The sequence below is a fragment of the Xenopus laevis genome, chromosome 6L (assembly GCF_017654675.1).
Source record: "Xenopus laevis strain J_2021 chromosome 6L, Xenopus_laevis_v10.1, whole genome shotgun sequence".
In the NCBI taxonomy this organism is placed as follows: Eukaryota; Metazoa; Chordata; class Amphibia; order Anura; family Pipidae; genus Xenopus; species Xenopus laevis.
Window position 1 is genome coordinate 111099468 of NC_054381.1, and position 22355 is coordinate 111121822.

A 22355-nucleotide genomic window follows, 5' to 3' on the forward strand; every position below is an offset into this window, starting at 1 on the left:
AAGCACATGACCAGGCAAAATGACCTGAGATGGCTGCCTACACACCAATATTACAAGTAAAAAAAATACACATGGAGGTTCAGGAATTAAATTTTATATTGTAGATTGAATAATATGCAGTGTAAACAGTGTCATTTAGAAATAAAAACTACTGTACCTCATAAAAATCATAACAGAATCCCTCTAAATTAAACTGCAGTAGGTGCAGCCCTACTAGTCTAGATGTTTCCCTGAATTTTCAAGTGATGTGGTAACCCTAATCACAAACCTTAGTACAAACCAGCTGTTCCACATCTGCTGGCTGTTTTCCTTGGTTGTTTAAGAGTAGCTATGTATTATATTTGTATATACATATCTGGGTTTAACATATTTAAAGTTGAGGTAATCCAGTAGAGTTTACAGTTATGAGGGAAAGCATTTTTGTGTGCACTCATTTCCTGTTTTGCAGAAGCTGTTCTGAGGGAGAAGCCCCCAGGCAATATTTATTCGTGAGAAAGTAAAAAGTGTATATGCCAGGGCAGGGCTGCATATTGGGGAAGTAGGCTAGTTCTGCTAGAGGAGTGTACAGATGAAGCCACTTGGATTTGTGTCTTAAATGAGTCATGACTCGGTATTAATTGAAGAAACTGTTTTATCTAAAGTCATCTTAACTCATTTAATGCATTTAACCTGTTCATTAGCATACCAAAGCACCGTTGTTCACAACGGTGAATGCTTTAATTAGATGGGATGCTGTGACGCAATTTTCTGTGTTAAATGGGATAACTGGGTTTAGTTATTCTGTGTTAAACACACAAACCAAAGTGGCTTCATCTGTATATACACTGCCTGAGAGTGAAACATTTGCTTTAGCCCCAAATCCTGGATCCCCCTGCAGATTTTTCTACAGGAGATGCTGCTGCTGCTGCATTTCTGAGGGATTACGAAAGCACGGAAAGAGTACTTGTGTGCATGCCATGTGACAAACTGCCCATAAATAGCCCAGACTGGTTTCCGTTTGTTTTGGAGGAATTAAAATCCTCCTCTTCTCCCCCCTTTGGTCAGGAAATTGCATGCGATCTGCGGCAGAGGAGCGAGAGCCTGTTTTGTGGAATCCTATTGTGCTGCTGCTGGGGATGGAATGTTAGAGAGAGAGAAAAGCATTAAAGAATGGCCATCCGAGAACTGAAAGTTTGCCTTCTGGGGGTGAGTGCGCTTTTGCTTTCTTCAGTAGGTACTGGGAGACAAAGGGACAATAATAGGATTCGGATGGAGGAGGAATGTATCCTATTGTTCTTCAGAAGCTGAGTAATTTGGGGGCTCTAACACATTTTCCTACTGTGTGTGACACATAGACATACACTACTACACACCAACTCCCAAAGTTCTAATGGACTTGCTTTTACAGAGGAGCCAACTGGAACTCCCTTGCTAACTATTAACCATTACAAATACTTTCCATCTTAGCTACTTTTTCTTTTGTACTACAATGTACTGTATGGAAAAAGCCAACCCCTTCATCCATAGCTGAACAGTTACATTGAGTTCTAACAGATTTCACACTCACACTCCAAAGGCTGATTTGGATTTTTTGTTATTGTGACAGAATTGCAAGGACATATTCTTTTGTCAGAGATTAAAGGGGAACTCCACCCAAAACAGGTTTTTTTTTTGCATTTACAGAAAAAAATGTATACCTTAATGAAATGTTTTGAACATTATTTGAGTTTTCATAGTGATTGGACCCCTCCCATTGCTCCCAGATCTCTCTATGTATAAAGGATGCTATATTGTAGACAGTTTCCACCCCATCCACATCAGTTGCTCTGTATATTATATATTAAAGGGGTGATTCACCTTTCAGTTAACTTTTATTATGTTAAAATGACTAATTCTAAGAAACATTTCGATTGGCCTTCATCTTTTGTTATTTTTTTTTGTAACTTCTTTTTATTGGTTTTCATCAGTTAAACAGAATAAAATATTGTTCACACATCAAAAGCAAGGTAGTTATGCATATTATTCTGTTAGCCTGTTTGGGTAAAAAGCACTGCGAGGGGGCCCTTTGGTTGCAGTTCCCCAAGGCTCCAGTTCGACCCTGCATATAACCTCTTTTCCATAGCTGCATTTTGTCATGGTGGTATTATTTGTGCTGTCAGTTTAATTTGACTGTGGGATATTAGTAAGGTTGTTTACATCAAGGTATTCTGTTCATTTCTATACGTTAGCCAATGTGTCCATATGGTATCGTAAGTGGAAGTTCTGTTTTCTTCATCTATTCTTTTTTATAGTTTTTTATTCATCATTTTTCACTGACCCCATCTAAGAATAAATACTCTGAAAGGCTACACATATATTGTTATTGTTACTTTGTATTACTCTTTCTATTCAGGCCTCTGCTATTCATATTCCAGTCTCTTAGCCAACACAATGCTGCCTAGTTGCTAGGGTATTGTGGATCCTGGCAACCAGACTGCTCATATTGCAAACTGGAGAGCTGCCAAATAAAAAGTTAAATAACTCAAAGACCACAAATAATAAAAAAAAATGTAAACCTATTGCATTTTATCTCAGAAAATCACTCTCTTTAATCAAGGCATCACTTACAGAGGCTTCTGTACATACCTGCATTGAAATTGTACACGCCTCGCTGTGCATTTCATATAGAATTTACTTATTATTATTCTTAATTTAAGTTTCCTTCTGTTTCCTGAGCACTTAATCTGTATTGTAATTATATTTATGTGAATTGTATTTCTAATAATGCACCTATTGTAACATTCTACTTCAATGACCCCTTGTTTGTCACTACTAATCGAATGGCCGGTATTTTACTGGTCTGGCCGGTAAAAATGATGGTTCATCCCAGTGTTATTAATAGGGAAATAAGCTAAATATATAGGAGGCCGGTATTTTTTTCCAGAAAAGGTGGCAACCCTACTTAAGGAGTGCTAAAAATATATATAATATAATTATATAGCACTGACATTCCATGGCCCTTTATTATCATTTACATCAGTTCCTGTCCCAATGGAGCTTGCAATCGCACACACCCACGCCATGATCAGTTTTGTCAGAATCAAATTAATACAATATGAGTATGCAATGTCAAATAGCAAGCTTGATGTTTTTGCTGGTTTCTTTCTACATTACAAAATACAACAGGTAGGCTAATTAATGGCATTCCTGTCATGGGGCAAAGTAAGAATCTTGCCCTTGGCAGCTTTGTGCAGAACTTTACTATGTGTGGCATAAAGCCAGCCTCGTTAACCTTAACAGACAAAATTTTAATTGGAAATTGAATTAGCTCTCTCACAAGACATGTGGCCCCCCTCACCACAGTCTGAGGTCAGAAAAGGTAATTGGAGAGGAGAAAGGGGGCAGAATCGGGTTGGCTGCCCAATGTGTTATGGGCAAAACCCCCTCTGCTAATGATGGAATTCACACTAATATTTTGTATGAATATATTGTTATCAAATGAGGAACAAATTAAATCACACCCTGTTCCATCCTGCCATGCCCAGGGCAAACCCTGATTTGCCAAAACTCCACCTACTTTCCCATGAAGCCCCATGCGTGTGACTGTCCCTCAAAAAATGGACCATTAGGAGTTGTGTAAATGTGATAGGGACTTTCGATTGAAAACCACTGGCATCCTTTGGCTGCTGTCTCCTAGGTCTCTAGGAATTTTAGGAAAGAGATCCTGAAATGTCTGGCATGTTTTTTTGTCTGTTCCACCCTCCCCCTATGCTTTTCAACCTATGTCCTCAGCTTCCATGTTTCACTTAGAGTGGAGGGGGGCAAATCCTGGAAAATCTTCTGATAACATTTCCATCTGTATCGCTTCTCTGCCTTTTTGCTAAGATTAAGTGTAGAACCTTCTTATGATCCTATGTGAGGAAATGGAAACACCTGGGGGCAGATTTATCAAGGGTCGAATTTCGAGGGTTAATAAACCCTCAAATTCGACCCTCGAAGTAAAATCCTTCGAATTCGAATATCGAATTCGAAAGATTTAGCGCAAATGCTTCGATCCAACGATCAAATAAAAATCGTTTGATCTAACGATATAATCGTTCGAATCGAACGATTCTAAGTGATCGATCGAAGGATTTTTATTCGATCAAAAAAAGATTAGAAAAGTGCTGGGGAAGGTCCCCATAGGCTAACATTGCAGCTCGGTAGGTTTAAAGTGGCGAAGTATGAAGTTGAAGTATTTTTTAAAGAGACAGTACTTCGACTATCGAATGGTCGAATAGTCAAACAATTTTTACTTCGAATCGGTCGAATCATTTGATTCGATCGAATTTGACCCATTCGATGGTCGAAGTACCCAAAAAAATACTTTGAAATTCAAATTTTTTTTCATTCGAATTCTTCACTCGAGCTTAGTAAATCTGCCCCTTGGTCTTTGGGCTACTAAGATCATGTGTAGTCAGATCCGCTTGATCCGATGGAATAGGCCGATGAAGTGGAAGCTTGACCAAAGCGATGCGCAGTGATCCTTTATGGAGAAGTGCTTGATTCACCTTTTTTGGGTCTTGCAAAATACACGTGCTTGCTTAATCTTGCTTCACTTCCCATAACCCCGGCTGCTTGGCTAGGGGGGGAAATCTTCTCTCCACTACTCCTTTCCTCTTCTTTCTTTTTGCCGGCCGCCAGCCTGAGCCCCAACAAGGCAATCAATGGCATTGCACTGCTCTCTCCAGCACCCTTTTCATGTTTGGTTTGAGCACCCTGGATGGGGTCCCAGTCCCTTTGGCTGGACTCGCAGGCCATGATACGCCCTGGGGGAAGCTCTGGCAGAACCCAGGGTAGACGGGACTCCCCCTAGCTTCGGCAAAGGGGAGCCGAAACTACCCCAATCCCCTTCTGGGGGCGGGGATGGTGGGCCCACCCTAGCTTCGGTGAAGGGGGACCCACCCGCTCAAGCTGTCTGTGGGTGGTGCCTGGGACACTTGGCAACAGAGCCAATGCATTTGGGTAGGACATGGAAGGATGATTCAATATCATCTCTCTTTTCTTTCCATATCGCTTCTCGCCTTTTGGCTAAGATCAAGTGTAGTGCTAGACCTTTTGGCTAGGTACACCTCCTGTGAAGAAGCAAAAACACTTGGTCTTCTGGCTGGCAAGATCAAGGAGGAGTGTCTGTTCTTATGATCCTATGTGAAGAACGGAGAAGCACTTGGTCCTCTGGACTAGGCTGGTCAGCAGAAGCTTGATGAAAGCTGGTTTGCTGTGCTCCTATGAGGGAGGCACCTGATTAGCTTTTGAGTCAGAGGCTATGCACATGCACCTTTGCCTAATTTCACTTCCTTTGCCCCGGCCATTAGGCGGGCCCTGGGGGAAGCTTCGGCAGAACCCAGGGTAGACAGGACAGCAAAGCAATCCTATTGGGTTTATTTAATGTTTAAATTATGTTTTAGTAGACTTAAGGTTTGGAGATCCAAATTACAGAAAGATCCCTTATCCAGAAAACCCCAGGTCCCGAGCATTCTGGATAACAGATCCTATACCTTTACAGGACTTCTCTGCAGCTTGTGCCTCTGGATGATTTGCAAGTTAGAGTGCGGGATAAAGATTGCTGCGTGGCAGCCAGGCTCTCATAAATTCATTACTGGCAAACCCAGCCAGTGTTTTATTCTACCCAGGATACAAAATGCAGGACCGGGTGCAAAATGAATTTGGTGGTTTTGTTTCTTACAGTTTGCACCCTGCTCTGAATTTCAGATGTATGCTCTTTTAAACATTTTAAAGGCTAAATGGCTTAGTGCAGGGATCCCCAACCTTTCGAACCTATGAGCAACATTCAGAAGAAAAAGGAGTTGGGGAGCAACACTAGCATGAAAATTTTCTTGGGGTGCCAAATAAGTGCTGTGATTGGCCACTTGGTAGCCCCTATGTGGTTTGTCAACCTAGATTGAGGTTCTGATTGGCAGTACACCTGGTTTTTATACAACCATAACTTGCTTCCAAGCCATGAATTAAAAAATAAGCTCCTGCTTTGAGGCCACTGGGAGCAACATCCAATGGGTTGGGGAGCAACATGTTGCTCACGAGCTACTGGTTGGGGGTCACTGGCTTAGTGGCTAAAAAATTGCTCCCAAATTGCAGTGAATGTTTGTGAGAAATCTGTTTTACAATTGACAGGTTTTTCTTCTCATTGTTCAGATATTAAAGGGGTAGTCAGAGGTGTTTCTGGGGGTTGGCCTTGGTAACTGGCTGCTTTCTGCTGCCTGAGACAAGGTTCTCCCTTTGCCTCATGGCAGGAGCGGCCCTGGGGGAAGTATACCCTAAAAACATGTAATGGCTTAAAAATTTGTAAAATAAAATAAACTCCACGTTTTCTTTTTTTTCTTTTTTTTTGCCATTATAAAGTTCTAATTGAAAATTGGGTTGCTTTTCACTAAACTCACTCCAGTATAAACAGGGTAATCTATTCTTAAGGAGATAAGGAGCTCTGAATAAACAAACCCTAAACTGAAGCCTTTGTCATAAGGAGCATCTCATTATACAGAGGCATGTGGAGTGGTAATTAGTTTAAAGCTGATGGTAGACGGGCACTTCTAAAAATACCTTTCCTGCTGAATGAAAGAAAATCAGCATATGGAAAACAATGAACATGCCGTGCACTGGCATAATTGCACTAAAATGCAGAAGAAGATATTTTTTCACTATTATGCAGTGTTTTGCATGTAAAGTATGTGCTGTTGTTCATTTTATTTGTCCTGGCAACTTACCAGCAGTTTCAACATAGGTCTTGAAAAATGAAGGTCTATCCTCAGGACATGTTTTAGCCATATGATGTTTTTCTATGGCGTGCCGTTTCTGTGAGCTGTAAACCAAGCCAGAGAAGTTCATGCTATTCCTCTGCTACTGCAAACCTGTGATGTAGTAATTTTTTTCCTTAAGGTGGCAGGCAGCACAACACAAATGAAGGAATTGTGCACACATGGAATCATAAGCAAAACTAAAGAACTGCTTCTAAACTTTCTGCATCAATGTTGATGTGTAAAGGGATGGGTGCAGATGAAGTTTAGAAGCAGTTGTTGCCTTTACATTACTCAGGCTGTCTCCTCAATTGCAAATTTGCACACATCTGCAAGTTGTTTTGTCTAGAAGGAAACTGGAAAGTTTGCTGTAACTTTATCCCAAGTCAGAGTTGGATCACCTGCTGCTGCAAACTCACAACCAACTTCAAAAGCGCTAAATCGGAAGCAAGTTTTATTGTACTGAGCCAAGCAAATAGATTGGAATGGCTAAGCATACTCAAGGCCATTCTGATTGCACCTTAAATTGAAGGCCTAAGGGCCAGGGCAAACGGGCTCTGTTGCAACCTGAGAGAAGTGGATGTGTTCCGTGCCCCACAGATCTGTTTATCTGCACTGAAAAGTGCAGGTTCTGCTTGCTTGCAGGCACACGCAGTGGAGGTCAGCCCAAAAGATGCCTGCTTTTGCATTTTTGGGATGACCTCCACTAAGGGTTGCCACCGTTTCTTGAAAAAAATACAGGCCTTCCTATATATTTATCTTTTTTCCCTATTAATAACATTGGGATCAATCATAATTTTTACCGGCCAGGCCGGTAAAATACTGGCCAGAAGGCAACCATAACTCCGCTCCACTGGTGTGAGGTGCAGAGCACAGAAACCTGCTGCAGTACACTGAAGCTTAAAGGCATGGTGCAAAGTGCAAAAGATGGCTGATTGCACTTTTTTGTTTTTGCATTGGTTTGTAAATTACTCCTGTAGTCTGTTTGTAAATAAATAACTGAGAACGGATAGACATAACATAAGTAAAAACTGTTTAAAAGGAGCTCGAGAAATATTTTGTTGATTGAGTGCTGATTCATATAGGGCTTACTTTAATTTGGAATGTGGTGTCTGTATTCATTTTTATTTCAAGCCTATTTGTACACATTTTGTTGTGTACACAATTGAAATAACTAAAGATTATACGGGATCATTTGCCAGTGTTTTGGCTGGAACGCATCTGGTCCACACAGGGAGCAATTGCTGATCTACCATTGGTCAGTAGTGTCCTCTCCATTATGTACCTTATTAAAAGTCCAGCAGAAGGTGCAGAATACAGCACTGTCAGGTGCAAGGATGTCCTATACCTAATGTCTGCCATAGACAGGGTGCAAAATTAGTTGCAACACTTTGCTCTCTATCTTGAAGTACAAAGTAATGCATTGCAAAACACAAAAGTGGGAAATTATGCAAATTACAATAAACATAATGCTGTGTACATTTTGTACCTTACCTTACTATAAACTGGAGTAAGTTCACAAGGGAGACTGATATAATTTAGCGGGTCAATTACCCATTCTACCAAATATTTGGAGGCCACATTATATGGGATCCGTGCAGCTCATATCCATTCCTTTAAGACAGCATTTAATTTTTTAACAGAATAATGCACTTATGTGCACATTGTACAAAAATGGCCTTTATTTCTCCTAATGTGCTGTATTTCATACAGCATTCTTTTTTGGAATATAAAGTTTCTTGCAGCTGCTGGGCTGAGTGGATGAATGCCTGTGTTTATGAGGCTGTGCGTTGGTGAATGTGTATGGAATAGGAGCAAACAAATCAGCTGGCTTATTGAAAGCAGACCATGGAAAGAGAAGTTCCTTGGGCATTTTGCCTTATTCTCAGTGTTTATAGCCTGTAGGATGTTTGTCCTATTCCCAAGTCCCATGATGCACTGCTCTGAAAGCATTAATACACAGCGCAAACATTGATGCTTTTGAAATAGACAATCGTAGAGGCCACTCAGTACAAAATGATTGTATATTTATATTAACAAAAATAAATGTACATAAGGCAAATAGCATGCTTGCTCTAAAAGGGGACCCCACAGTCAGGCACAGAAACATGCGTGTGTATATAATACAAAAGAGCCGCGAATATCCTTATAAACAGTGCTAAGTGGTCTCATGAGTTATTATAGGTTTTTAGTGATCGTGTCACACGACTCCCTGTTTAAACATAAAAATTGGGGATTTTTTATATGTCCATGACTTCTAATATACTAACATTTTAAAATAGAGGTTGCTTGCAGGCGGCGCTTGTTCAGCACTGGACTGGGGGACCGGGGCCCTCCAGATGGCCGCATCAGGTGCCCCCACAACTGCCTCCCTGCCCCACGCATTTTCCCCCTCCAATGGACCCCCCCTCCTGTGGGGGGGTGGGGGGAGTCAGGGAGAGGCACAGGGAGTGGGTCTGTGCCCAGCCCGATCCTGGGCCTGATTCACCTTTAGCCCAGCCCCTCTGACCTTTCCAGCCCTGTCTCAACCTTGTTTATGTGACTCAGAAATTGCGTGCTACTTTACTTTATATAAATGATACCTGGTATGCCCAGCTCCCTCCATTGATGAGCATGCCAGTCATTTTTATTTAAATTATCCTGTTGGTGCTTTGGGGTTGACATGGGTCACAAACTGCATCCATTGGGAAGTATGTAATGTCTTCTCTCTGTAAGGTGTTCTTTCTCTTGCTGTGAGGGGATAGCTATGGAAGGCTGGTATGGTGCATGTTCCTTCCATGTAAAAGCCAGTATTGTATAATAACTAGGTGTGAGACATCATACAAAGAAATATTGTCTATGAGAGTAGACCTTATATTACCCCAGTATAAATACCCATTTGTGTTTAGATGCACAGTAGTGTACTAAAACATTCGCTCTCTGGCAGAAACAATGTTAGCGCCCAGTCTTGCATATTGCTTTTCAGCTCTGGGCTGTTATCTGGAATGATTGGGACCTATGGGTTTTCTGATAAGTGTTTTTTTCCATAATTTGAATCACCATACCTAAAAAAAAAGTAAACATTAAATAAACCAAATCCACCTATATGTATAGGTACAGCTTTATTACATTAAAAAAAGAGATCAGAATTAAAACAATTTGCTTAAAATGTGTGTATAATGGCTTGCCGCAACTTCATTTTTTCACAGGATACAGGAGTTGGAAAGTCAAGTATCGTTAGCAGATTTGTGCAAGATCATTTTGACCACAATATCAGTCCAACCATTGGGTAAGTCAGCTGCAAACCCACATGATTTCTTGTGTAGTTTTCTTGTGAAAGATTATGTACATTCATCTGTTCTGTCATGCCTCACAACTGACTCAAGGGTACTCAAGGAACTCTTAATCAAGGAATTATGGAAACCCAGGGGCAGGCAGTCTACAATACACTCTGCATCCACATTTGCAGATTACTCATACAGTCCTGAATCAGATCATTCTAACAACTGAGCTCAATGTGTCAAGTGGGCTGTTGTACAGTAATAGGGTAGGCATAGAAAGTGTAAAAAGTTTCTCTACCTTGTGGTAAAACTATATTCATGAGTTTAGGGGTGAAGGGCAAATGAGAATCCCCTTAGATATCAGAGTTTCCCTAAACCAGTGAACTAATTATAATAAAGATGATCAGGCTTAATTACCAACCCTGTGCAAATTTTACCTGGGCAGTAACTTATGGTAACCAATTAAATTCTTGCTTCCATTCTTCTCTCTGCAGTCAGAATAAAGTTAATTGGTTGCTATGGGTTACTCCCCATGTGCAAATATACCTATTGTTTGCAAAGGAGCATCATTCTCATTTAGGAAATGACTGTAAGGGTGGTGGAAGATGGGAAGATTAGTCGCCCATCGATGTTTCCTCACAAGGAGATTTCAGGTGACTTTGACAATATGAAGGGGCAGATTTACTAAAGGGCGAAGTGGCAAACAATTCACCAGCGTTACCACCCGCAGGGACACTGGCAATTTACTAAAGGGTGCAGGTGCCAATTCGCTAGCGATAGAGATAAGGGTCGGACTGGATCCTAGGGGGCCCACTGGGGCTGCAAAACAAGGGTCCTCCTGGCAGTCCCCGGGACCCCCTCCAACCAGTAATCCTGTCAGCACCGGCACGCTCAAGTGTTAACGTGCGTCTCGCATGCGCAGAAGACGTGTCGCACCAACCCCGCCACAACTACATTTTTTGGTGGCAGCCAATGGAGCAGGCCTGGGGCGGCACTGGCGCTAGCGCTCATTCGCACTCTGGCGAATGGATGTTACTCCACAAATTCACTAAAATGCAGATTTTATTGAACGTTACCTCTTTCGCTAGCCTTGCCTTTGCCAGCTCAGACCAGGCAAAGTGCACTGGAGTGCATAAATCTTCCTCAATCGTCTGTTACTTACATCATTTTCTGTGAGCATCAAGTTCAAAAAACGCTGGTGTCTTTTTCTTTTTTCCTGCAAAAGTCCGAAATTTTTTTGGGTAACCAGTTTCTACCATACATTTTCTAACATATGGAACATTAACTATAAGTGGGCTCATGTGTAGGGCATTATAACAACTCTATTGTCTTTATTGAGGTCCCCTGGACATGTGTAATTAACAGTGGAAATGTAATGTAACATATAACATCAGGACATCCATTTAACTTTAAATTTCCCACCGTATGCAAATTGACCTGAGCGCAAGACCTCTAGCGAAGTTCCTCTAGGCACAAATGTTCGCTTTGAATTGCTCGCATTGCCGAAGTACCGCTAGCGAAAAGTCGCCAGCGTTCGGTGACCACGATGAAACTCTGCATTTTAGCGTTGTCTGAGTGGATTTTTGCCTGACGAAGTGTAGCGATGGGTGCAAAATGGTTGCTGGATGACTTTTTGCCAGTTAGTGAATCTGCCCCGAAGCATTTTATATGCCATCCCACCAGTGATTCGTATTCTTGCCGGCGGGAGGGCATTTAGGGAGATTAGTCACCCAAAGTAGAGAAGATTTGTCGCTGGGGGACTAATCTCCCCATCTGCCACCACACTAAGCATTGATATTTGCCACCTTGTTGATTGTAACCCTTAAAACAGTATATTTTCTCTGAATAAAACAAGATTCTTTTTCACTCACATAGGGCTTCGTTTATGACTAAGACTGTTCCTTCTGGGAATGAGCTACATAAATTTTTGATTTGGGATACTGCTGGTCAAGAGCGTGTAAGTATTTGAACGTTTGTAATGGAAATTAATTTCACTGTAAACTCAGGTTAGCTGTAGGCACTATTAACCTATTTTCTTACATGTAGCTTTATGGTATGAGTACTTAAAGTTCTATTTTGCGCCGTCACACATGAGTAGTGATGGGTGAATCTGACCCGTTTTGCCAAAAATTTGGGAAACTGAAAAATTCACAAAATGACTTGAAGTCTATGGGTGACAACTATTTCTTGTACACATGCCGATTATGTTTTTGATGCACAACAAGTTTTTTTTTGAGATGAGAGTCGTTGGAGTCAATCTGCATCATTTTCGCTGCGAAACTTAGCAAAAATATTCGCTCATCACTACACATGAGAAAAGATACTCAGCTTAAAGTGGCAGTATACAATATACCTTCATACACATTTGCTCAGCACAAGCAAGAATAAATAGGAAGTATTTGAAAAAAGTAATGTGCGTTTAAAAAATATTCTGCCATTAGAAAGCATGTAAAATTAGGAGGCTGTCTGTAATGTGGAGCATAAGTCTAAATAGAATTGTTTGCCATAAAAACAGATTTGTGATAGCTTAGGTTGCATCAAGATACTCTATTATTATTTTAGAGAAAAAGAAAATTAGAATTAGAAAATAATTATTTGCTTAGAATAGTCCTGGTTTTGCCAACACATATTTTGAAGCTTTCTGGATAATTTCACTGCTTGTTGACAGATACTGCCTGGAACAGGCATACCACTGAATAGAGGGATACTGGAGGGAGGATTTTATCATGTTATGGCTTTGTCACCCATGTTTAAATCTTTGTGTGGCTTTACTTTATTGCCAGAGGGAAAGCATTTCTGAGAGATTTGCTGATCGCAGTAGCACAGATTTAAGACTGGGCAATAAATCTCCCCATCTGCCATGGCCTTGAAGGACCAGAGGATAAAGTGAGACAATGATGTCCAAAGCTAGGCTTTAGCTTAGAACAGCTGTTTGTAAAAGGTGTAGAGAGAAAATATCTGAAAAATATATCGTGTATATTATATTGCTTACTGCAGTTTTAATAGAGCATAGTGTATCATCCTGTTGTATATTTAAAATATATTATTAGCCACCAAGAATTTTCATGGCCACATAAAGGCACACTGCCATAGGCAAACAGATGTGCATTTCAGGAAATACAAACAAGTATACAAAAGTGATATGTAAGCCCAATCTTCAATATTTTACAGACTGAACCAGGTTCCTTTGCAGAATTTTCCTTTACTTTGCACCATCTGATCTTCCTGTTATTCAGTGAAATTAGGCTCTGTATACTTTGTACTTGAAGTTGAATTTCTATATAATTTTACCCTGACAATTACATATAGTACTGCCACCACAAAATGAATTAAAGATTGCTTTAATTTGCTTAATTTTACTGTGATTCTTGTTCTTTATATATTTTAACCAGTAATATATTATTTTAGTTTCACTCCCTGGCACCAATGTACTATAGGGGCTCTGCTGCTGCAGTCATCGTATATGACATCACAAAGCAGGTAGGTTAATGAATATATTATATACAGTATGGCATTAACACTTTACAATATAACATAGGCAGAGGATATATACATATATATATATATATATATATATATATATATATATATATATATATATATAATATCAAAACAGGGGGGTTGTGGGAGCACTCTAAAGGCTTTAAAGTATATATATAAGTATAATAAATGCTATTGCATATGTACCCAAAACAGGGGTTATTTTGTTACAAAGTTATGATCATAAAATTGATAAGCCACCATACCACGTCAAGGTAAACCCCGAATGGCGTTCAACGGACATTGATTACAGGTAATGCTAAAATGCACATAAAATATAAAACAAGTTAGGGACCGCCATTCGGGGTTTACCTTGACGTGGTATGGTGGCTTATCAATTTTATGATCATAACTTTGTAACAAAATAACCCCTGTTTTGGGTACATATGCAATAGCATTTATTATACTTATATATATACTTTAAAGCCTTTAGAGTGCTCCCACAACCCCCCTGTTTTGATATTGTATATATATATATATATATACTGTATATATATTTATAATATATATATATATAAAAAGACATGAGGTCCTCTGTACTTAAACCATTATCAATATGTTAAGGAAACTGAGACATTTTGTGCTTTAAGCTACTTAAAAATGCCTTACCCTTTAAACAAAACAGGAATTGTTTGTCCATATATTTCAATATATTCAAGCTGGCCAACTATGTCAAAGTCATCCCTGGTCTGGCCAGTCCTACACTCACTTTTATCTTATTCACAAAGTATTGAATCAGGTTTTAAATGCCTGCATTGACGGGACCACCTTTGCCCACTGTTTGCATATGTAAAAAGAAGTATTTGAAAATGACATGTGGTGGTAAGTATGGTGGAAATATTTTATCTTCCTTATTATGTTGAAAAACAGGATACCTTTCATACACTGAAGAAATGGGTAAAAGAATTAAAGGAACATGGACCAGAGAATATTGTTATGGCCATCGCTGGAAACAAATGTGACCTGTCTGACACTAGGTAATTAAATCAATGAATTTTTCTTTTGTTTCAGTTACAATGTGGACAACATAATTTTCCATGCAGTGCATTGTACAGACATAAAAAGCAAGGTCATAATAACAGTATCATGTTTGATTTATTTTGTGTATAAATATCAATGCTTAGTCAATCTGCTGTGGTATAAATGCTACATTAATTAAAAAGATAAAGAAAGGAGCAAAAGAAGAGCAGGGAATGTACAGAAGGGAAAATGAGTGGACGTTAGTGTGTGGTGTAGGACCACAAGGCAAATGTGCACTAGTTAAGAATATCAGGAGTAGGAATAATTTAGTTAAAACATACAGGACTTGCAGTGAGGGCAGGAGAGAAGTTCCGGGCAGTGTCATTCTGTGGCCACTAAAGCAAATAACGTACTGTCTTGCAAAACAAACGGCATTAACTCAAGGGATGAAAACATATTTTTGCCTTTTTAGAGGTCCCTGGTAAGGCCTCACCTGAAGTATGCAGTACAATTTTGGGCTTTTTACCCATAAAGAGGATCACTGCACCAGAGGCCACCCCTTCAGACTAGAAGAAAATAACTTTCATTTGAAGCAACTCAGGTGGTTCTTTACAGTGAGGACAGTGATGTTGTGGAATGCACTGCCCGGTGATGTTGTGACAATGCTTTTAAGAGTTTTAAGAGTGGCCTGGATGATTTCTTGGACGAGCATAATATCCAAGGCTATTGTGAATCTAAAATGTATAGTTAGTATATGAGTATACAGTATATAGTTTATGTGAGAATATGGAGGGGTCAGTGTGTGTAAAGATGCTGAACTTGATGGACCTTTTTTCAACCCGATTTAACTATGTAACTATGTAAATTGCTTGTATTGCACGCTTATAGGGCATTACAGCAACATTTCAGGCCTTGCTTGGCCCTTAATTGACTGCTGACACAGTTTGCCCAAATAGGCAGCAAATGGTTTTGCACAAACTGACTTCCTGTGTTTGTCATCAGTTCAATTTGAGGTTTCAACAGAAACATGTCTGTAATGAGATGCACCATTCATAAATGCTTGCAGGCCTCAAATACCATGGAGAAAGTACTGATACCAAGCACAATAAGGCCAGTCCTGCCACAAAAATGTTTATTTCACACAGCAGCAGCAGCCCAAGAAAAGGCCACGTGAACCCTTAAAACATACTATATATATACTATATATATATATGCCACAGTATATAGTGTACTGTGGCAATGTATATAGTATTCTAATAATTCTTTTTTTGATAAAGCTATATGCAAGTCAGTGATTTATAAATCATAACTAATGGCACTGTTATAAATGCTGAGACTGTATAAGGTGTATGTTATTTTCTGGACTCTTTTAAAATGCTCACAGGGAGGTGACTTTGAAAGATGCCAGAGAATATGCAGAATCCATTGGGGCAATAGTTGCTGAAACCAGTGCTAAGAATGCCATTAATGTGGAGGAACTTTTCCAGGGAATAAGTGAGTATTTTACTTTATATATTACTTAACCAAAATGATATTAAAAAGTGTGTTAGTGAGTTACTTTTAGTTGGCTTACAACACTGTTGGGCTTCGGGCTGACAGCTGTTGGTACACTTCAACTATCCACGTTCCCCAGTAGCTGGAATGCCACAAGGGATGTCCCCAGACCCCAGTAAGGGGAACACAGCTACAATGGCCACCATCAGACAATGAAGAACAAATATATATATATATATATATATATATATATATATATTTATTCATTTTTTTCCTATTTAAAGGAGTAGTTTATTTTTTATTATACAAACAAAACTATATAGTCTGAATTAAAGTAAGGGGTAAGTTATTCCAAAAGTTAATGTGGGAAACATTGCCGGTAAATTAGGTGCAAGTGACAATACTGTGTTTCAGCTGTAAAACCTTGGAATTAAATGCAACGCTGAAATGTTAGCCCCCTTAGGGGCCTATCCATCTAGATATCCAGGCAGAGAAGGAGTTACACAAGGCAACAATCCAGGTAGGTTAGTCGGGAGATCTTGAGGAGGCAGCACATGCGAGCATAGCATTCTTGCCTAACAAAGAAGGCCGCTGCTGCTTTGGTGCTCCTAGGTGGACTATTGATGTGACCCTTCCTACAACTCAGGTGACCTGCATAAACCATGAAGTCTATTGCCCAGGAAACAATTGCTATACAAAACCATTGTACTCACACAATCTATCTGAAAACTGGAACAAGCAATCAAAATAGACGCACAGCAGTATACTGGATAAGGACATGCAGATTAAACCTGGAGGAAAGTCAGAAGGAACCACATTATCCCTTTTACATCTTGAAGATTAGAATTATACTATTTACACCAACTTACAGTAGGGGTCCCCAACCTTTTTTTACCCGTGAGCCACATTCATATTTCTTTTTCCTGGGGGGTGTCAAATAAGGGCTGTAGTTGGCTATTTGGTATACCCTATGTGTACAGGTAGCGTAAAGGATGTTTTGTTTGGCAGTACAATTGGTTTTATGCAAACTAAACATGCCCCCAAGCCTGGAATTAAAAAATAAGCACCTGCTTTGAGGCCACTGGGAGCAACAGCCAAAGGGTTGGTGAGCAACATATTGCTCACTACCAGCTTACTACCCATTGGTGAGATAGATTTCCCTGTAACCAAAGGCAGAATTACCACTAGGGCCCAGGCACTTTATAGACCCATTTCCTGTTAATATTACAATATTACTTGATTTTACAGTTATTTCCAATGAAATAGGGTTGCCAGAATTTTTTGTTTCATACAATTGAAATTAGGGATCTTGATTAAAGCGTATTATGCTAATAAAGATGCCATATATTTAACTACTTATTTTGTATTCCAGGTAGGAGAATCCCACCACTGGATCCCCATGAGAATGGATCTAATGGAGCAATGAAACTCGGAAGGCAATCTTTACAGTCAACAACGAGATGCTGCTGATAAGACCAATGAAGACATTGCACCATACCATGTAGCAAATAGAAAAGATCTTTGCAGTGAGCTCTGCACTAAAACAATGTAGATTCTGCCTCATATGACATAAAGCAAAAGGACGCAGTGAAAGGTTTTACTAAGAGACAAAACTGATCTCCATACAGTAAGATATGTGGTTGTTAAAATGGTCACAGTTAAAAAAAACTGAGTTTACAAAACTTGCAGTAGTTAAGTCCATTATACATACAGTATGTGCCTATATGGCTAAATTGAAAGGGTTTTTGTATTCTAGCAATAACTTAGGGGCTAATTTATTGGTTGTTGTATATTTTTTTTTTACAAGTGGTACCAATAGGTGTCATTACAATTTGTTCTAGTCCACAACATAATTGGTCAAGTTGTTAATCTCTGCCTGTTTATTTTTTAACCAGGATTAACACATTTGATTGGTATTATTGCTTAGGGAGCTGCTGTCTACTAAGCACTAATACTGCATAAAAATATAAATGTATTCAACTTTTCAAAGTAGCCAAACAGCTGGGAATCTGTTCCGAAGACTTTCTTAAGAGCACTTTTACATTTACTCACATTCCTGATATTTTTTCTTTGCTTTTCTTAGACACTTCAAACATGGTAGAAGTGAAATGATTTCACCTTACCATCTTTTAACCATATTTTCTAACACGAAGAAGTACACATTTAGGGAAATAAGGAAGCTGTTGTCACATTCATTTAGGAATTATTTTAATCCTTGGCATGTAGGGACAGACCATTTAAGACATTTTTTAGGGTAAACAGAGACAGGAAGGTTGGGTAAACAGAGACACTTCAAACATGGTAGAAGTGAAATGATTTCACCTTACCATCTTTTAACCATATTTTCTAACACGAAGAAGTACACAGGGAGGGAAATAAGGAAGCTGTTGTCACATTCATTTAGGAATTATTTTAATCCTTGGCATGTAGGGACAGACCATTTAAGACATTTTTTAGGGTAAACAGAGACAGGAAGGTTGAATAATGCCTTAATTAGCTTCTATTGGCAATTTAGCACTTATAAGTCAGCCTTTTTTTTTTTTATAAACTACTTTAAAGGGTTTTGGGTGATTACAGTCTTAATACTTGCATGGCATACAATAATACATTCTGGAGAGTATTTTCAGTACTGTACAATAAAACATACAATACAATTGTTAGGTTTGGCAAGGGTGGTCAAAGTTTATGCAGTATAGTATACAAATAGTAAGTTGTCTACACCGCGTTAGAATAAGGATTTTGCTGATTTTTAAGGAGATTTTAGTTAAGGTGATACTATTATAAAAATAGCTGAAACGATAAATTTATGAGATGAATTATTTTATTTATGGGAGGGGGGGATTAATCCATGTTTTACTTTTGAATCCAGTATGTGGAACTGGATTTCTTATTGGTCATATGGTTACCTCCTTTAAAGAGATACTGACACCAGAAATGTTTACATCTATCATAAAATTTTCTTTGCATGCTATTTATAATTTTGCCATAAAAGTATTTGCCTCATGCTTTTACATTACCCATCTGATCGCCCATCTTCCTCTACGAGGATTAGAAACTCTGACAAGTTGAGAATGGACAGTCAGGTTAGCAAAATAGGTTTTAGGAACTTAAACTTAACATTTTGAAACAAATTTTTTTATGTCAGTATCACTTTAACAGAGCAGTTCTATCAAACTTTAAGCACATGGTACACATGCCTTTTTGACCACCATGATGCTCTTAGACCACCGCAGTTCTGAGAGTCCTTCAGTCGTCAGTAGGCTAAATGTGCAATTGCTCTTATGTCTCATAATTTGGATGTCATTACAACAGAGTTTTCCTCGAGTCTTGGCAAGTTTGCTAAATCTCTTTAGTTTTAGGTTTTCAGTTATAAAGAATACAAAATGATCTGAAAGAGTATGGGAGATAAGAAAGGTAAATGAAAGTAGAGCAAAACATGGCTTCAGTAATCCTAATCCTAAAATATGACACATTTGGATGAATGGATTTCCCACATTTACCACCCTGCATGCTGTCAGGAGCAGACCACACTGCATACAGAGAGAGATGTGCCAAGAGCTCAGAGCCTTACCAGCAATTTCTGAGGAAAATGTTATTTTTGCACTTTCCCCCACATAGCCAGCCTTCTCATCTGCTTGATTTTCTGCAAGATATTGGATTGCCAAGCCATTGGTTTGGTGACATATCTGGTCCATTAAGCTGCCAACTCGATCATCAGGGATCCTAAATTTGTGGGTGGCTAATTTTGTTGTCCATTATGCCGATGTACTAATAGGTGATTAAAGAGTGAACCTCAAATTAGATAGATCAGAGATAAATTTGATTTGATAAAACAATTCCAAGAAAGTGATGGCAGCATTGTTTTAATACAACATACCAATAAATGTCTTAAATATATAATAACTAGAACTGCTTTGGTGCTTGATCATATGGATTTGTAGAATTACCATGCAATAAAGCAGTTGTATGATTAAAAGCAATAAAAGATGGCAGGATCTTTTCTTGAAAATACTTTACAAAAAAAATTAGGTTTCACATTACACCACAGCTCTAGAGATGGGATCAGTGAAATTGACAATAACATGCTATTTATATAAGCGTAAGAGCCGCATTATAATAAGGAAAGATTTCCATATCTTTATTTTTATTAATCAGCACTGCCAGTGAGATTTTCTGCATGACCAAAAATGCATCTTAACTTATCCATATCTTCCTTCTCCATACAATTATAAGAGGATAATAATAATATGATGTTATTTCCACGAATATTTCAGCATATAATTATATTATGCATTGGTCGACTGAGCCAATCCATCAAATTCTTCATTTTCCTGTGCTGCCACTGTCACTTTTTCAGTATACCGTTGTAGGGATGCACCGAATCCACTATTTTGGATTCGGCCGAACCCCCGAATCCTTTGCTAAAGATTCGGCCGAATACCGAACGGAATCCGAACCCTAATTTGCATATACAAATTAGGGTTCTTGTTTTCTGACAAAAAGTCACGCGATTTCCCTCCCGCCCCTAATTTGCATTTGCAAATTAGGATTCGGATTCGGTTCGGCTGGGCAGAAGGATTCGGCCGAATCCGAATCCTGCTGAAATAGGCCGAATACTGGCCGAATTCCGAACCGAATCCTGGATTCGGTGCATCCCTACCGTTTATGAAGTAAAAAGAAGATGCCAATGCTGGATTTTAGCAGTCAATACAGTGCTTTTGTATTTACTCTAACTTTGTTGTAGCTGGTTAATTTTAGCCAAGAATTGTTAGTGAACACACATATATATATATATATATATATACTTACATTGCCATTGTTTTTTTATGTGACTGGGCTGGTCCCAAGTTTTGTAATTGTAAATGTGTAATACCGAGAACACATGCTTATTATCTTTTGATTCTATTTGCATACAAGTCTATTAAACATTTATATAAACGAATTAAGATGTTGCATAATGCATTTATTCACAGGCCCAGATTTGTGGAAAGGCCACCTAGGCCCAGGCCTAGGGCGGCTGGATTTTAGGGGGGCGGCATGGAAAACACTGGGGATGAGCTGGAAAGACAATCATTTTTAAATTTCCTGTGTACCAATCCCCATTGCTCCTGTCCAGATGATGAAAATTTGCAGGAATAAAGGGAAGGGGACAGGGGTGACGAACGGCAGTGGGCCTAGGGGCGCCCACTATGTAAATCCGGCACTGTTTATTCAGCAGTATCATTTTCTTTCTATAAGTTTACTCTTAGCTGTAAAATCGATATCTTAATAATCCATAATTTTTACAGGCTGATAAATCAGTATCAGATGACAATACATTTGAAAAGCAATACACCTTTTGTTCTACTTGTCACAGTAAGCCCAGTTGTACATATTAGGGTGTCTGTAACTACATTGGGAATTTGCATATGCTGTGGTAGTAACCTGTTTAAAGTTGCTCGTAGTTGAAGACTGAGTGTAAGAGGCTTTTTCAAATGTTACTAGTGGGCCCTTGTCAGAATGCCCTGGGTCTATTACAGCCTCTATTAACAATGTTCCATAAAATATACTCTCCCTCCCCCCATTCCCCTTAATTATTTTTCCCTAATTTGCGCAAAGAAGTGCCCTCATACCTATGATCATTATTATAATTGCCTGGACTGCAGAATCCAGTTCTGGTACTGTTATGAGTCCCTTCCTGAACACAGTAGGTATTTGCTGGCACAGTATAGGGGGTAGTAGTGCCTTGTGCTTGAGAGGGTCTAGATATTGCAAGGACTTGCATAACTGGATTTTGGTCCCAGTTCTCCACAAATCTCCATAGATGACAATCCTCTGGCCTTGGGGTAAAGCCACAAGTGCTGCTTGAGGATTTGTATCTGAAAAGAGATAGCCTGGCCTGCACTGTGTACAAGCAGGGCCGCCATCAGGATGGGAGAGGGAAGGCTGTCGTTCTGGGCCTGGAGAAATCTTCCGCAGAAGAGGGGACTTGAAGCTGGCAAAGTCAATGCACATATCTTACAACTTTTTTTTTCTTTTTAAAGATTTGGTGAATGAAACAATGTGATTCCCGCTGGCATGCAACTTTTTTACTGGGAAAAAATGCGTGTAGGGATTATTTGTTGCATTTTTTCTTAAATAAGCTAGCATTTTATAAAAAAGTTACATGAGTTTTGCTAGGGTTTTTTTTCCCATGTCTTTGTTTTTTAACTGACTGAAATTTTGATTAATTTGCCCCTAAACCCTTTTCCCCACCAGTAAACAGAGTGTTTACAGCAATGAATGTTCTTGTATGGATACAACTACGGGAGTACTTTGCCTCACAATTCCACTGTCTCTAATATTAAAAGTTAGTTTAAAGGGATTTTGTCAT

General features: G+C 39.2%; 1 protein-coding gene across 2 annotated transcripts; it reads left to right on the forward strand.

Annotated features, from left to right (window-relative positions):
- The first annotated feature begins 798 nt into the window (after positions 1 to 798).
- Positions 799 to 20443, forward strand: LOC108719196 (ras-related protein Rab-31-like). 2 transcript variants are annotated; one of them, XR_005961963.1, is made up of 8 exons: positions 799 to 1185; positions 9938 to 10017; positions 11885 to 11966; positions 13418 to 13489; positions 14420 to 14526; positions 15894 to 16003; positions 17376 to 18275; positions 18480 to 20443. XR_005961963.1 is itself a non-coding variant. In XM_041566364.1 (7 exons), the coding sequence occupies exons 1-7, from the start codon at positions 1150 to 1152 to the stop codon at positions 17471 to 17473; spliced, it is 585 nt and encodes a 194-aa protein (XP_041422298.1). In that variant the 5' UTR covers positions 799 to 1149; the 3' UTR covers positions 17474 to 20443. The 2 variants fall into 2 exon arrangements, 1 of the variants encoding a protein (XP_041422298.1); XM_041566364.1 differs by having other exon boundaries at positions 17376 to 20443.
- Positions 20444 to 22355: the final 1912 nt, after the last annotated feature.

What these genes read in the sequence shown, in the direction of transcription:
- LOC108719196 (XM_041566364.1), top strand. Translation starts at nt 1,150, where the DNA reads ATGGCCATCCGAGAACTGAAAGTTTGCCTTCTGGGG. An exon ending in TGAAAGTTTGCCTTCTGGGG is followed by an intron (nt 1,186 to 9,937) that starts GTGAGTGCGCTT and finishes ATTTTTTCACAG; the next exon opens with GATACAGGAGTTGGAAAGTC. An exon ending in TGTGACCTGTCTGACACTAG is followed by an intron (nt 14,527 to 15,893) that starts GTAATTAAATCA and finishes AAATGCTCACAG; the next exon opens with GGAGGTGACTTTGAAAGATG.